Source organism: Podarcis pityusensis (assembly GCF_964106645.2).
Source record: "Podarcis pityusensis genome assembly, chromosome: 10".
NCBI lineage: Eukaryota > Metazoa > Chordata > Lepidosauria > Squamata > Lacertidae > Podarcis > Podarcis pityusensis.
In genome coordinates, this window is record NC_138035.1 from 46,003,310 (window position 1) to 46,017,690 (window position 14,381).

Consider the following 14,381-nt stretch of genomic DNA (forward strand, 5'->3'; position numbering starts at 1 on the left):
GGCATCTATTTTTTAACAGCTCACCTCAGGACAGGCAACAGCTTGCAGGCAACATTATGCTTCACCAAAAGCCTCAATATTGAGAATACAATTTGAAAATATTTAATCCTATCTTGGTTTAATTATTCTGGGTAATTTAGCTCAAACTGAACAGGTAAATATGAGATACAGGTGGGGGTGTATGTGTGGGTGTACACAATAAGATGACCATACAGGTAAGCACGCCATTTATGCACGTTCAATATGTGTGCGACTGTGTATACAACCATTGCACCGAACCCGGAAGTGACCTGGAAACGTCATAAAGACGTCACTGAAATGTTACTAAAAGGGCAGAATGGGGGTGGGGTGGGGTGGGGTGTTTGCAGGCTTTTTTCAATGGGTTTCAGTTATACACAATTTCACCGATGCGTGTGTTGCCTTGGAACGTAACCCTCGCATAAACAGGGGGCTGCCTGTATCTCAACTGGTGTTGGAGCTTCTTTAAGAGCCACAGATAAGAAGGCAGCGGCAACATTCAGCAGGCATATTTCTGCCCATCACTGGGACATTGTGACTGGAGAAGGGTGAAGATTCTTCCTCCAAGCCCTGTCCATTCTGGCAACTGGTTGACATTTTACTGGTGCGTTTCATTCCGTTTCTAGCCTGTTTTGCTATGTAATAGGTAGGAAAGAAATAAGCTCATAGAAGTTCTCATCAGTCACTATGTCACAGTCTGGTTCACGGGCGATCGGAGTCCCGGCAGGGGACGTCAGGACTGGGGGCAAGATGGTGGGGTGGGAGCAGGAATGGGGGTCCACAAGCCAAGAGTCAAGAAGTCAAGGGTCCGAGGATCAAGAAGCAGGGAGTCAAGAAGCCGAGATTCAAGTATCAGGAAGCAAGAAGCCAAACCCAGCAAGGCTGGAAGCGTGTTGCTATGGCAAAGAGCTGAAAGGAAATGCTGACCTTATAACCCTTCCCAGCTCTTGCCACCAGGTGCTGTGAGTTACCAATCAGCCTCACCTGTGTGGCCACGCCTTGCCTCTTCAGAACAAGTCCCAGTCCTGCAAAGTCCTATTGGTCACATGGCCTGGCTCTTGCACGCACACCTGACACACTAGCCTTATTCTCCGTGGTTAATTGTTGCTTAATCAAATAGAGCTACTAGCCATGATGGTCTCACTCTCCTTCCACAGTTAAGAGCCAGTATTGCTTCTGAATACCAGCTGCTGGAAACTGCAGGAGCAGGTGGAGCTCTTGTGCTTGGGTCCTGGTAGTGGGTTTCCCATTGGGGCATCTGCTTGGCCACTGTGAGAACAGGACGCTGGGCTGGATGAGCCATCATCCTGATCTAGCAGGCTCTTGTTAAGATTGCATGAAGAGGGCATGACGTTGCTTCCCATTGGCCCTGCCCCACCACCGAGACGACTGCCAGCTCCACCTCCATGCCATGTTGGAGAAATGTCTGCAATGGGGAAGCCTGGTGAATGTGTGCATAGCCTTTCCTTTGATCTCCATTTGCCTGTGGCAGCGATGGAAATGGATAATCTCCCCATTCTATGTGATGCTTCCCCTGCCGTAATAAATTTGTTCTTGCTACTGTAACATGGGATCCAGTCACACTCCTTCACTCAGTTGCAGAGATTGTTACAGCTCCACCCCTTCCCGCTTTATTTATTCAGCATTGACTATATTGTGCGGATGGGATATTGCACTACAGTCACTCAAAGGCAGCGCTGTTCACAAAAGGTAAAATGTGGCATGCTTTGAAGCAACCGTTACTTTCCCTGTAGCCTTAAGATCCATCCTTTCCCCTTCAAACTGCGAAGAAATAAAAATTAGTTGTCTTTGTTCGCTAACACTCTGGCAGATTTGGCATTTTGCAAAATAAGCCTCTCACAGTTCTGACACCAGCGTTGGATCATCAGTTTCTATCAGGCCTTCTTAATTAGTGTGGCATTTCTGGTGATGTTTTCAATTAGAAAGTGCCACACAACTATTTCAGCGGCCATCTTCAACGGAAAAGAAAACCGGTTCGAAAAAACACACACAGGAAGCTTCGAAAAACAGCATACGCTTGTGCAAAGATTATGAGTGTTATTTGCTTGAAGTGGGATATCATTACAATGGCTTCGTTTCTCTTGAATTGTCCTTTTAATAACTAACACCTTTCAAAACTTTTCTTTCTTGTTGTTAGTAAAATTGTACTCAGATTTTTAATAGCTAGCTCAACAATTATAGAAAATTTAGGAGCCAATTGACTGGAAAGCTCAGGAACCAAGAAAACCAAAAGAATGGGGGGAAATGATCTAGGAGACCACTGTAAGCAGATGAAAACATTAGCAGGATTGTAATAACACTTGTATGTAGCAAATACTAAGGTTGATATGGAGAGATATAAAATGTGGACTATGAAATAATATGCAGTTGAGAAGGTGGACAATAGGACCCATGGACGGGAAGGTGGGAAGTCTAGAGATTTGGGAAATATCTCTAAATATGGATATGTAATTTGTATTGTTATAGTTCTATACTTGTAAAATCAAATAAGAATTATTTTTTTAAAAGAAAATTTAGGAGCCAAAAATAGTCCTAATGATTAGCACTACGAGAGTTACATGATCTTACTTTGGAGCAAATAGAGAAAGTTGCCTGTCAACACAGTTGCATATATCAAGAGGTTCCCAAATTGGCTCATGGATCACCAGTGGCCTGAGAGCTCCATGCTGGTGGTCCACAGTGTGAAGAACGGCAGAAACAGCAGCTGCTCCATCATAATCTAAGCCTAAGCTTTGCGGTGTAGCTTGACCACCCGCACTTCACGTGGATAGCAAAGCAGTCAGCATTCCCCTTATCTCTTTTTCCCAGCTCTAGCTGCAGTGGCTGTGGAAAACAGGTAAGCGGCATTCTCCTCAGGATGTACACCAGTTCTAGACCACATTCACTTTATATGTTTAAAGCCCTCTGATACCACTTTAAATGCTTTCCACAAAGAATTCTGGGAGCTGTAGTTTGTTATGGGTGCTCTGTTGCTAGGAGACTCTCCGTATTCCCCTCAGATAGCTACATTCCCCAGAATGGGTTATCGATAAAATCCCTCATGACAGGGAACTGTATGTATGAAGTGAATATGGCCGCTGTGGCCACTTCCACACTCTCTCTCTGTGCATGTGCATAAAGCGACTTTTCAGGCACACAGTCAGAGAAATTAGGGCTTGACAAATAGTGTCACAACTATTGTCCTTCTCCTCTTATGCCCCCCAGGTGTCCTTCCCTCCTCCCCCATTTTGATGCCCTCCTCCCCTGTCTCACTGTTTGAAGCAGAAGTCTAATTTCCCCCTCAACAGCCTGAACACTCTTAATATGGCTGGTGCCGTTGAGAGACACAGGGAAGCTTTTAAAGTCTGAGGTTTCTTTCCCCCCCCCCTCTTTCTTTCCCTCTGTATTTTTGTTGGAAGTTGCCCAGAGTGGCTGGGGCAACCCAGTCAGATGGATGGAGTATAAGAATTATTATTATTATTATTATTATTATTATTATTATTATTATTGAAACCAACCATGGAAATCAAGTCCCTTCAAGTCTCAATTCCACTCAGCATATGAACTTGCCTTCTTGCTGCTCCACAGCATCCCATGGCTGGGCGATTACCTCCTTCCGTCTGCCATGTGGACCACCTGAAGGTTGAACATCACAGCAGTTGCCAACTGCGTTCTGGTAGGAAGAAGGGGATGGACCTCCTTTATATCCACCCAGCAGCATTATTGCTTTTGTGACATCACAGGCAGTCCACAGCCAATGGCAGTAGCTGTGGAAGCATCATCGTGACCTCAGCAAGACCTCACAATGGTGGGTGCCGTTCAGCAGCCTTTATCTGCACTGGTACCAGAGAAGACATTTTGATACCCAAGGCAGAATCCAGCCCAATGGCTGCATCCCCTTGTAGTGACTATTCCAGGGGCTGAGTGCCAAGAGTGGGTGAAATAATGGTTTTTTAAAATAAACAATAAACAATAAAACTGAAGTGAAAATAACCAGTGTAGATGATAAACCAACAGGGTACAAATTAACAAACTGACAGGAATGAAACATTGGGAAAGGCCTGGTGTCATGAACAGGTTAGAGAGTCCAAAGTGTGGGCAAAGGAGGCAGGGGGCAGGAAGATGATCCAGGAGAAAGGACTGGTGATTTGTGGGGTTCTGTGCCATTCATGAGGCAGGGAGAAGAGGAAGAGGCTGGGCAGTCAGAGACAGGAGAAAAAGCTGCAGGGAGGCACAGAGGTGGAAGAGACAGTCCCAAAGAGAGTTGGGCCATTAAAATCTCCTTTCTCCTTCTCCCACTGTCTGTAAGATAAGTAAAGGTAAAAGACTTCTGGACGGTTAAGTCCAGTCAAAAGCGACTATGGGGTTGTGACGCTCATCTCGTTTTCAGGCCGAGGGAGCCGGCGTTTGTCCACAGCTAGCTTTCCAGGTCATGTGGCTAGCATGACTAAACCACTTCTGGAGCAACAGGACACTGTGATGGAAACCAGAGCGCACGGAAACACCATCTACCTTGCCGCTGCAGCGGTACCTATTTATCTACTTCCACTGGCGTGCTTTCGAACTGCTAGGTTGGCAGGAGCTGGGATAGAGCAATGGAAGCTCACCTCATCACGGGGATTTGAACCACCGACCTTCCGATCGGCAAGCCCAAGAGGCTCAGTGGTTTAGACCACAGCGCCACCTGCATCTGTATCTGAATGCAAACGGTATGTGGGGATAGTGGGGCAGATGAAACAATGATGTTTGAATCTGCGCACGGGAATATCAACTAAAAGAGGAGTTCTCACAAGATCCGTGAAGCTACATTTAGGGTGGTTATCCTTCTGGCTGAAGTAAGAACTGTCCTGTTTGTAATAACAGGATTCCTTCAAATTTAAATATGCTGTTTGTCTCCACCAAATATCTCCAGTCAAATTAGGAGAATGCAATGAAAGGAAGAGGTGTAAATCAAAGTCGGCAGGAAACACTTTGGAGATTTCAACTCCATTACATTTGGATTTTCTCCCTTTTCTGCCTCACAACAATAGAGACATTTCTTTGTATGACAGAGTTAATGTCCTCCATTCCCTTTTCCCACAGCATAAATCCGCAAGAGGACACAAACAGAGTGAAGTCATTTGCAAATGAAAACAAAATGGTCAAATAAAGTGAAAACAGGACAACCCCAAAGGGCATTTTCTTGATCAACTTTAATTCATCCATACATCTGATTCTAAAACCAGATTTAACAAATCTAGCCCTGTGGGCATTAGTGAAAAATGCAGCCTTTTAAAGTATCTGTTTAAACACCATTTGATTAGTATTCAGCCTTTGTAAAATATTTTTGTGTAGGAGAGATGGCCAAAGCAGGATCTAAAATGTGACATGTTGACACAGTTGCCAGAAGTAAAGTTTAAATTGCTTTAAGCGATTTCAGCATCTGTAGTTGAGATTTAAAAACCAAATTGCCCGGAGTTCTCTCCTTTCCACTGTGCAAGTGACAAATTCCAGAATTATAGTGCAGCTCTGCATAAGTTTAACCTGTAAATCCCATTCATTGGACCATGCACACTTACACGGCAATAAGCCCTACTGGAATTTGTTGACTTCTGAGTAGGGATGGAGGAGAACTTTGATTCAGTACACATTTAAAGCCTTATCTATTAAATTTGCACTTGCCAAAGCAATACGAGAACCAAAACACAGATGTTCAACAAAAATCAGACTCGGCCAAACTTTGTGGTGCAGTTCTCCAACCAAATAAAGTTTACACAAAAATGAACGTGTTATGGAAAAGTGTGGATACGATAGTGACAATAACATATGAAAACACCTAAATTTAGGGGGAAAGCTTGCAAAAATGTGTACATTAGTTAGAACATACAAAAATATGCATGCACTAAAAATGCGGATGGATTTTCAGGAGGATTTTCTAGAAAAGATTCACAAATTGCCGTAGAAATGGGAAGAACTTAATTTAAGGTTGGAAACTGAGAAACTGGGAGAACTGAAAAAGACAGATCCTTCCATCCTTACTTCTGAGTAAACCATGCATAGGCTTGCACAGTCAAAGGAATTTTTTATTATTATCACTGCCTACCTATAACGCAACACAAACTCTGAGAAGCCAAGACTCCTCTTTCCATAACTACTGCTCAGAAGAAGGGGAAATCCAGTTTGCCATGAATAATTTGGGTTCTTCCCTTTCGTATTAGTCTGGTACCCTATTCCCTCCACTAAGAAATGTGCCATTGGAAGAGCACAGTAGGTGAGAACAATGATGCACATACCATTCTTAGAAAAGTGGAGCTGCTCTGGGAGGTCCACCATCCCTGAGACAGCTTCACCTCCTGCTTCACCTTCAGCTCCTTGAGAAAAATTCTAGTCCAGAGATTTAAAATACAATTCCATGCATTTTTAGCCCTGAGTTTAATGGGGTTTATTCGCAAGTACAGTGGTACCTTGGGTCTCAAACTTAATCCGTTCCGGAAGTCCGTTTGACTCCTGAAACAGTTCGAAAACCAAGGCGTGCCTTCCAATTGGCTGCAGGAGCTTCCTGCACTCAAGCAGAAGCCGCTTCAGACGTTCAGCTTCTGAAAAACATTCGAAAACTGGAACACTTCTGGGTTTTCAGCATTCGGGAGCCGATTTGTTTGACAACTAAGCCATTTGAGGACCAAGGTACCACTGTAAGTGGCTACAGGGTTGCAACCTACGACTGCTTTCCTATGCCCACATACAGAAAAAAACACTGGTTCACTTCCAAGTTGATCAAAAAACATTCAAGTCTTCTTCAACACTGCCTCTTCCCCCCGCCCCTCCTTGTCCAAATCAGTTGGACTCATTGCACCTAGGACAGGTTTACTGGCGGGATGCAAACCGCTGTCAAAGCATTTCCCATTACTATTTTGCTTTGTGTGCAAATCCAACTCTGTTATTCCCACGATCAAAGACGCAATAGAAAGCTGACATAAATACGTCTCCCAGAATCCACATCGGTTTGTTGCGGGGGCCGAGATCCAGAGCCTGAAAGCCACTGAGGCAAAAAGCTTCTCCTCCACTGGTTTGCTGTCACAGAAAAACAAACACTTCTATTTGGGTGATGCTTTTCCACTAGCGTTTGAACCAGAGCTGTTTGAACCAGAGCTATTAGGCAGGGTGAGGCTGCTGCCTTGGGCGGCAGAAGCCACCCACGCAGAGAGCGCAGATCTCACGTGATTTGGGGCGAGATGTCACCCAAAATCAGTGCAATCTTGCCCAAAATCAATGCTGGTGGGGGCGCCACTTCTCCACCAGCTGCAGATACAGCACGACATGTGGTGGTGGGAACAGCAGCAGGGTAAAGCTGGTATTTCCCATTTCACCTGGTGAAATGAGCCATGCCGTCCCTGGATTGAACCAAAACCGACATGCTTTCGTTTCATGAGCCTTTTGGCCTCTTCAAAACACATGCCCTCCCTCTGACAATTTTCCACACCCTTTGGCCTAAGGGTACAGGGATGTTTGTACAGGGAAAAGTGGCAAGAAGGCAGTGGGCACCCACTGTTAAAGGCAGTGCTCCTCTGAAAGCCAGCTGCTAGGGAGGCTCTTGAGAGACTTCTTACGCCCATCAGCTAAAAACCCACATTCCATATCAACACTCAGCCCACAAACACTCAACACACCTCTTGCATCAGAAGACAGCAACCGTGAGAATTCAGATACATACCTTGATTATATACTGCTTGGAAGTTATTGTGTATTCTCTCTGCCCGATGGTAAAGGTTATCGGAGGCAGGCTGGAGAGTCTTCTGCAGTCTACAATAAACTGTAACAGAAATGAATTCCTCCACTTGAACTGGGGTTCTTATTGTCATTCACATAAACAGCAAAAGTGACCTATTGGTGTTGGTATGTTGGGAGAGCTGGCAGCTAGGAGACCTTTGACAAACTACAGTTCTCAGAATTCTTCGGGGGAAGCCGCAACTCTTAAAGTGGTAGAAGACTGCTTTAAATGTAAGGTGTGGACGAGACAAGGTACCACCAGAATCTTTGTTGCTTTTGCCCATAACATGAGAGTAGACAAATGTAACTTCCTATTTCTCTTAAATTTCAGCGAAGTACCGCATTTTTCGCTCTATAAAACGCACCAGACCACAAGATGCACCTAGTTTTTGGAGGAGGAAAACAAAAAAAAAATATTCTGAAACTCAGAAGCCAGAACAGCAAGAGGGATCGCTGTGCAGTGAAAGCAGCAATCCCGCTTACTGTTCTAGCTTCTGGGATAGCTGCGCAGCCTGCATTCACTCCATAAGACGCACACACATTTCCCCTTACTTTTTAGGAAGGAAAAAGTGAGTCTTATAGAGCAAAAAATACGGTATATTTCTAGCCTTGCCCAAAACTTCCCCCTTATTTTGACCTTTGATTCTTTTTCCCCCACAGCTCAAAACAATATGTCCTGAACCACCATCACATCAACAGCTCTGGATTTTCTTTGGGGCTCTGCTGCCCCAAACATTCTGTTTACCTCGCCATGCGGCGCTGGGTGGGCTCCGATTTTTTGTTGCAGTCGTATTATTTGTGAGGGTGGGCCAGTAATGAGAGAAGTACCCGAGTCTACAATGGCTGCACAGCCCTCTTTGCATGCCGCTATCTGTCCCTGGATTTTCACGCTGTATTTTTATGGGGAGAAAAGAACAAACACGAATACTCTTGATTGAATCAGGTTGCAAGCATGCGGGGGCATAGAGATGAGGAAAGCAAGCAAAGGTCAGCAATCAGTTAAAACATAACCTTTTAAAATCATTTCAGCAAAATTATCTTTTGAAAGATATTAAAATTTGCCTCTATATTATTCAACTATTTCCAATTTTGAATATCTTAAAACAGTGCTGGGGGAACTGTGGCATCTAGATTTTGCTGGGCTCCAAATACCATCACCTGAGAGCTCCGAAGAGATTTTCTGGGCCTGGTATATGGCATGTGGGTTGGGTCATCCCCACACCCTGCAAAGACTGGCACAATATTTGCATAAAATTAGCAATAAAATATATTTGTATTCAGGCTGTTTTGCAAGGAGGTGGAGGAAACCCTCGCAAAAATAATCAGGAGCCACACACAAGTAATAAGTTTGCCTGACAGGCATAATGTCCTCAGGTGAACTTTCCGCCATAATTGTTTTTCCATAATAGCCAGGGCTTAACCTGCTGAATTGCCTCCAGCCATTGTCTGGAGAAGGAACTTCCTGGTTTGTTTTAAGGGTCCTCTCTAGAACAAGCATGACTCTACTATTTCTCTATAGTACCCAACAATCAAAGCTGTGAGTTGGCTCATTGGTTAAAAACATTGAAAGGTGAGAGCAAGTGCTTTTCTCCCAAAGCAATTGCTTAGAATTGCTTAGAATAGAGTCTGCGCATTTTTTGCTCCATAAATCACATTCTACAAGGGCTTTGGTCCAAATACAACAACTCCCACCCCTGTACCTCGCTCTTTTGTGTTATTTGATTCAGAGATGCTTTCCTTTCTACATTCCCACTCCCAAGGAGTGGGAATTTATTTTTAATTTTAATTTAATTTATTTAATTTTAATTTATTTTTCAAACTTACTTGTCCATATGAATTTTCCAATACTTTTGCTCAGTGACTGGAACCCAGTGAATGGACCCTTTGTAGAGAGAATGGTCAATGCCTCCAAATATCAACTCACCCCCATTCTCAGTGTTGCCTCCTCTAAAAGAAAAAAGAAAAACTATTATTGGATAGGCAAACATAAACACAGTTGTGGTTTGACATGAAGTTGAATGAGGGTGTAAACCAGCTCAGCCTTCTCAGATATTTGTGTTTGTCTTAGAAGCTGCAGGTGTCCTAGGCTGCTAACATACCATACATTCAAAGCATTTTTAAAGCACATGACTTTCCTCAAATAAGCCTGGGAACAGGAGTTTGATAAGGGTGATTAAAAATGTAGCTCTGTGAGGGGTAACCTGCCTTTCCCATGATTCTCTGGGGAAAGTCATGGTTCATACCATGACGAGAGAATAGCCAGAATACAAAAACAGTATTTAATACCTCAGAACCATCAAATCCAAATCTGAAAAGCAACTCAAATGGAGTTAAATGACATCAACAGAAACAACAAGCAGCCTCATATATCATAATTTCTTTTTTAAAGATTGGCTTTGGTTGATCTTATTGACATCCAACACCCTTTTAGAATGTGGCTTGTTGGGGTTGTTTTTTTAAAAAAAATTGGGTTATTGTTTTTGGTTTGATTTTATATGCTGTGGTTTTCTTTGTGAACCGCCCTGAGACCTCCGGGTATAGGGTGGTGTATAAATTGGTTAAATAAATAATAATAATAATAGAAGCTCATTAGAAATTACAGCCCTGATTGGAGTTCTTTAAAAGCTCAAATATGAATATGTTCATTTTCTAACAAAAAGATGAAACAGAAATCTGCTACCAGGCCAGGTTCAAGGTTTTGGTACTAACATATACAGAACCAGGTTACGTGAGGGATAGCCTTATCCCTTACATATCCAGAAGATTTCTGTGGTGTGCAGGAAAGTTTCTCATGCAAGTTCCAAAGATCTCAGAAGCCAGCTCTGCAGCAACTCCCAGCAGGAATTTCAGTGTGGTTTCCCCGGTTCTGCAGAATAGCATTCCTGCTGAGATATGATAAGTGCCCACTATCTGCACTTTCCAGAAACAATTGGAGACATTTTTGTTCCAAGAGGCTTTCCCAGCTGGATAAATAGACCTTTGTCATGAGTGTCTATTTTGTATTGTTTCCGTTTTGTTTTAAATGTATCAGCTGTTCTTTGTGTTTTTAACTGTTTTTGGATTTTTTTAATTTCCATTTACTTGAGACGATGGTGTAGAAGGTGATTAATAAATTAACGTTCACAATTTTGATGATTATGATTATACTATAAGTAGGCCTCCTTACTGGATAATTGGCATCTTGTCTGAGGGCCCCCTAAAACTTGTGGCTGTCCCTGCCTTTCTCAGCTCACTGAAATCATGCAGCAAATAGATAAAATTTGTGAATCAGATTCCACTCCTGATGAATTGTGTGGAAAACATGTAGTACAGTGGTACCTCGGGTTACAGACGCTTCAGGTTACAGACTCCGCTCACCCAGAAATAGTACCTTGGGTTAAGAACTTTACCTCAGGATGAGAACAGAAATCGCGCAGCAACAGACCCCCAGAATGAATTAAGTTCTTAACCCAAGGTACCACTATACCAGAAATCTCACAATAACTGCAAAAATAAATATATATACTCAGAGCTTTTTTTTCTGGGGGTATGCAAGGGTACGCATACCCCTAAACATTTTGTGAATCTTTGTACTTTTGTCCATTTACTGTATTTATTTCCCCCAATTTGAACTATAAAATGGTGATTTTCTTGAGTCAAAATAAGAATACCTCAACATGTATTGGGGGGGGGAAGCACCAAGTAAACCCTCCACAAATCTGAAGTCCCTAAGATGATTGGATGGCACCTTGTGCTCCTCTTTCTGGCAACTCCTGCAGCCAAGCTGGTGCCAAGAGTGTTGCTCTGTTTTCCTTTGGACCACATCAGCGAGTCCAGAGGGATGGTGGTCTTGTCTAGGCAGCCCAGGACTCTCATACACAAAGCCCAGGCTTATGCCCCAGGGAAGTTACTTCGGTGTTGCTATCACAGTGGTTTGATTTACCCCAGAAGGCACACTCTATTGTCTCTCGAGACAGATGGATGCCGCCAACAACAACAACAACAACAACAACAACAACAACGTGAATATTTCATCAGAAACCATTCTGTGGAAAGGCTGGTTTGTGCCATCCTATCTTTTCACTCTCAAACACTGACCTGTTCAAGATGAAGGAAAATACAGGTTCCTCTATCAATTGTTGCCTCAGCATATTGTCGAATACTGGAAGTCCATGCAGCACTGACAACGATGGATATCCCAAGCCCAGCACCCCATCGAAGTGCGCAAAGGTAAAGGTCAGGTCAGGCTCATAGACAGACTCTCCAAAGTCTTGAGCCTCAATGGAAAGGTTGCTGAACTGGTTCATTGATTTGCCAAAGAGAAACAATGTGAAAAACATGTAACCACATTAAAGTTCAGGTTATTCAGTTCAAAGCAATTTCCTTCTTGAACCTTTTCAGGTTTGGTTTATGTCACAAAATTCTATAGTTTGGGCCAGAGTTTCCCTGCTTCTGATGGAAAAATCACACAACCTGATATTGAACCATATATGCCAGTAACTTTCTCCAGTTCCGGCAAAGATGAGAAAGAATGATAGTATTAATGCTATATCATCTGCATATAAAGTTACTTTATATGATAGTTGTGTGGTTTGTGTTCCCTTACCTTCAAAGAGACTTTGGTGAACTGGAACACATAAAACATGGACTGGATTTCCTTAACAATGCATTTTGAACATCAGCTGAATTATTATAAAAGACATGTCCCAAATTATCCATGCCCTCACGTGTACTGCCAAGAACCCAACGAAATACAGAACGCTGGAAGGCTTCTCTCACCTGTACGGTGTCTTTGGCAGTGACGCCGATCAAACTCCCAGTCCCATATTGTAAATAAAACGGCTCCCCTACTTGCGCATAGGAGTACGACATAAATGACTCAAATCTCTTATGCATGCCTGTAAAAATAAAGGCCATTAGTAACCTCAGCAATAAACATGATTTCCCCCCAAGTTTAGGCCTAATTTTGATTAAATAATAAAAGCAAAGCATCGCAGTAACTAAAAGCAAAGCACTGCATTTTCTGTATGGATCTTCTATGTCATGGAAATGTGAAACGTGCATCCTTTGAGTTGCAATAGGTGAATACACCTGCAGGCTTTGCTTTCACTCTGATAAGTGGGGAAGATGCAGGCAGGCATCCTTTCCATTGTGACTAAAACAAATGGGGAAGCCAACACAGAAGCAGCTCTTTGCATGCATTGGAACCTCCATGCCTGCAAGAAATCACTCAGATAGCGAATTTGGCTGTTCCTTCTACTGGCATTGTGTGGTGTTATGGAAATTACGGGGCAGGGGGCATATATTTGAAGTTGTTAAATGTTACAAATATTATGCCTGAATGTATCCTTTTGACTTGACAGCTCAGGGAAGATACCTAGCTTTATGAATCATATAAAATCAACCCCTTTGCCAAGTTCCTCCATTCCAATGCCATTTTGCCCATGGAAAAAGGACTCTTTCCCCTGCCACCTCCCCAAGCTAGAAGACATGTTTACACACCTCCTGCCCCAGGAAATTCCCAGAGGTGACAATTGCTGGGCTCACTGTTCTCCAAGGGAAGCCAAATCGCATCACCAGACTTGCTTTAGGCTCCAGACATGCAAAGGAAGTTCTATCGTACTTTTGGGTGGTGGGTACTTAAGATATGTTTGCCTATGCTAATCTTATACTTGGGTGTTGCCCTGATATATCTGTCTGTGCTAATCTTGTGTAACCCTCCCCTTTTGTGACATGTTAGTGGTGTAGCAATGATGTATTGATGATGCTGTGTATTCTAGGATATGGTGGGAAAGTCAATGTTGCCCCCTGCTCTGGGTTCACTCGCTGCTGTTGAACCTGTTGTGCAACAATAAAGGATCTACCGTAAGTCTACTGACTGCTGAATTGCTCCAAATTGCTTGGCTGGAATTTACTTCTTTTACTGACCTCATGGACCCGCGGGGGACTTATACCCCAATGAGCTGGGCTGTTGAGTAGGCTCTCAACCCGGAATTTTCATTAACAGTGGACAATTGGTGAAAGCTCAGGAACTCACAGAGTGGTAGAAAAGACGGAAATGGATTACATCAATGCCCTACATACCTTTTTATGGCTCTCCCTGTCTAAAATTCTGTGCTACTTCCATCCCAATCAGCCATCTAAAATCTCCCTTTCCCTGTCTCCAATCCATTATTTCTCTCTATATATATTATTTGTACCCCGCCCATCTTTTGGGGGGTGTGGGGCAGAAACAAACCTTAAATTATTTTCGTTTGGGTCTGGAGAATTCTGTGGAACACTAGGTGGAATATGTTTGAGATTGCTGCTGCTTTAAACCCGTTAATGTCAAAATATTTCTTACTGCAAGCTTTACTGTAGCAACGAGCGGATGGGACCCAAAAATCGCTGGAGCCGGTGTCAAACACCACGGTGAATCGCTGAGGTGGAGTGCCAATACTCACCTCTCCATAGTACTGGGCCTAGGGGGAAAACAACCCATCAGTCCAGTATTCAGTCACCTGACAGACAAGGTCAGGGGAGCTTCAGGTGGGTGATGGCGCCCATCAGGTGAACACAACGCTGGGTAGGTAGTTCCATTTTAGAAGCAGAGGTAACAACCCTCCAAGCCCAAACACTGAAAATAGAGGTGGGTCTGA

At 43.4% G+C, this 14,381-nt stretch overlaps 2 protein-coding genes across 4 annotated transcripts in view; both read right to left on the bottom strand.

Moving 5' to 3' along the window:
- RAB3IP (RAB3A interacting protein) overlaps window positions 1-3,703 on the bottom strand; it is a 54,304-nt gene extending 50,601 nt beyond the window's left edge. The window contains exon 1 of the mRNA XM_080972023.1: window positions 3,589-3,703. Within this exon, the coding sequence (XP_080828149.1) occupies window positions 3,589-3,614 (26 nt within the window). The 5' untranslated portion in view covers window positions 3,615-3,703. The remainder of the gene's footprint in view (window positions 1-3,588) is intronic.
- Window positions 1-13,441, bottom strand: part of LOC308457837 (cathepsin E-like) — a 38,589-nt gene extending 25,148 nt beyond the window's left edge. For 2 of the 3 annotated variants that reach the window (XR_013977117.1, XR_013977118.1), the window contains exons 1-7: window positions 13,246-13,441; window positions 12,523-12,641; window positions 11,842-12,041; window positions 9,589-9,711; window positions 8,510-8,654; window positions 7,709-7,807; window positions 6,291-7,068 (exon numbers count right to left, since the gene is read on the bottom strand). Coding sequence is in view for 1 of the 3 variants with exons in the window: in XM_080972036.1 (XP_080828162.1) it covers window positions 6,904-7,068; window positions 7,709-7,807; window positions 8,510-8,654; window positions 9,589-9,711; window positions 11,842-12,041; window positions 12,523-12,639 (849 nt within the window). In the remaining 2 variants the exon portion in view is untranslated. Of the gene's footprint in view, window positions 1-6,059; window positions 7,069-7,708; window positions 7,808-8,509; window positions 8,655-9,588; window positions 9,712-11,841; window positions 12,042-12,522; window positions 12,642-13,245 lie in introns of those variants that run through there. The other variant, XM_080972036.1, reaches the window with a different exon arrangement.
- Window positions 13,442-14,381: the final 940 nt, after the last annotated feature.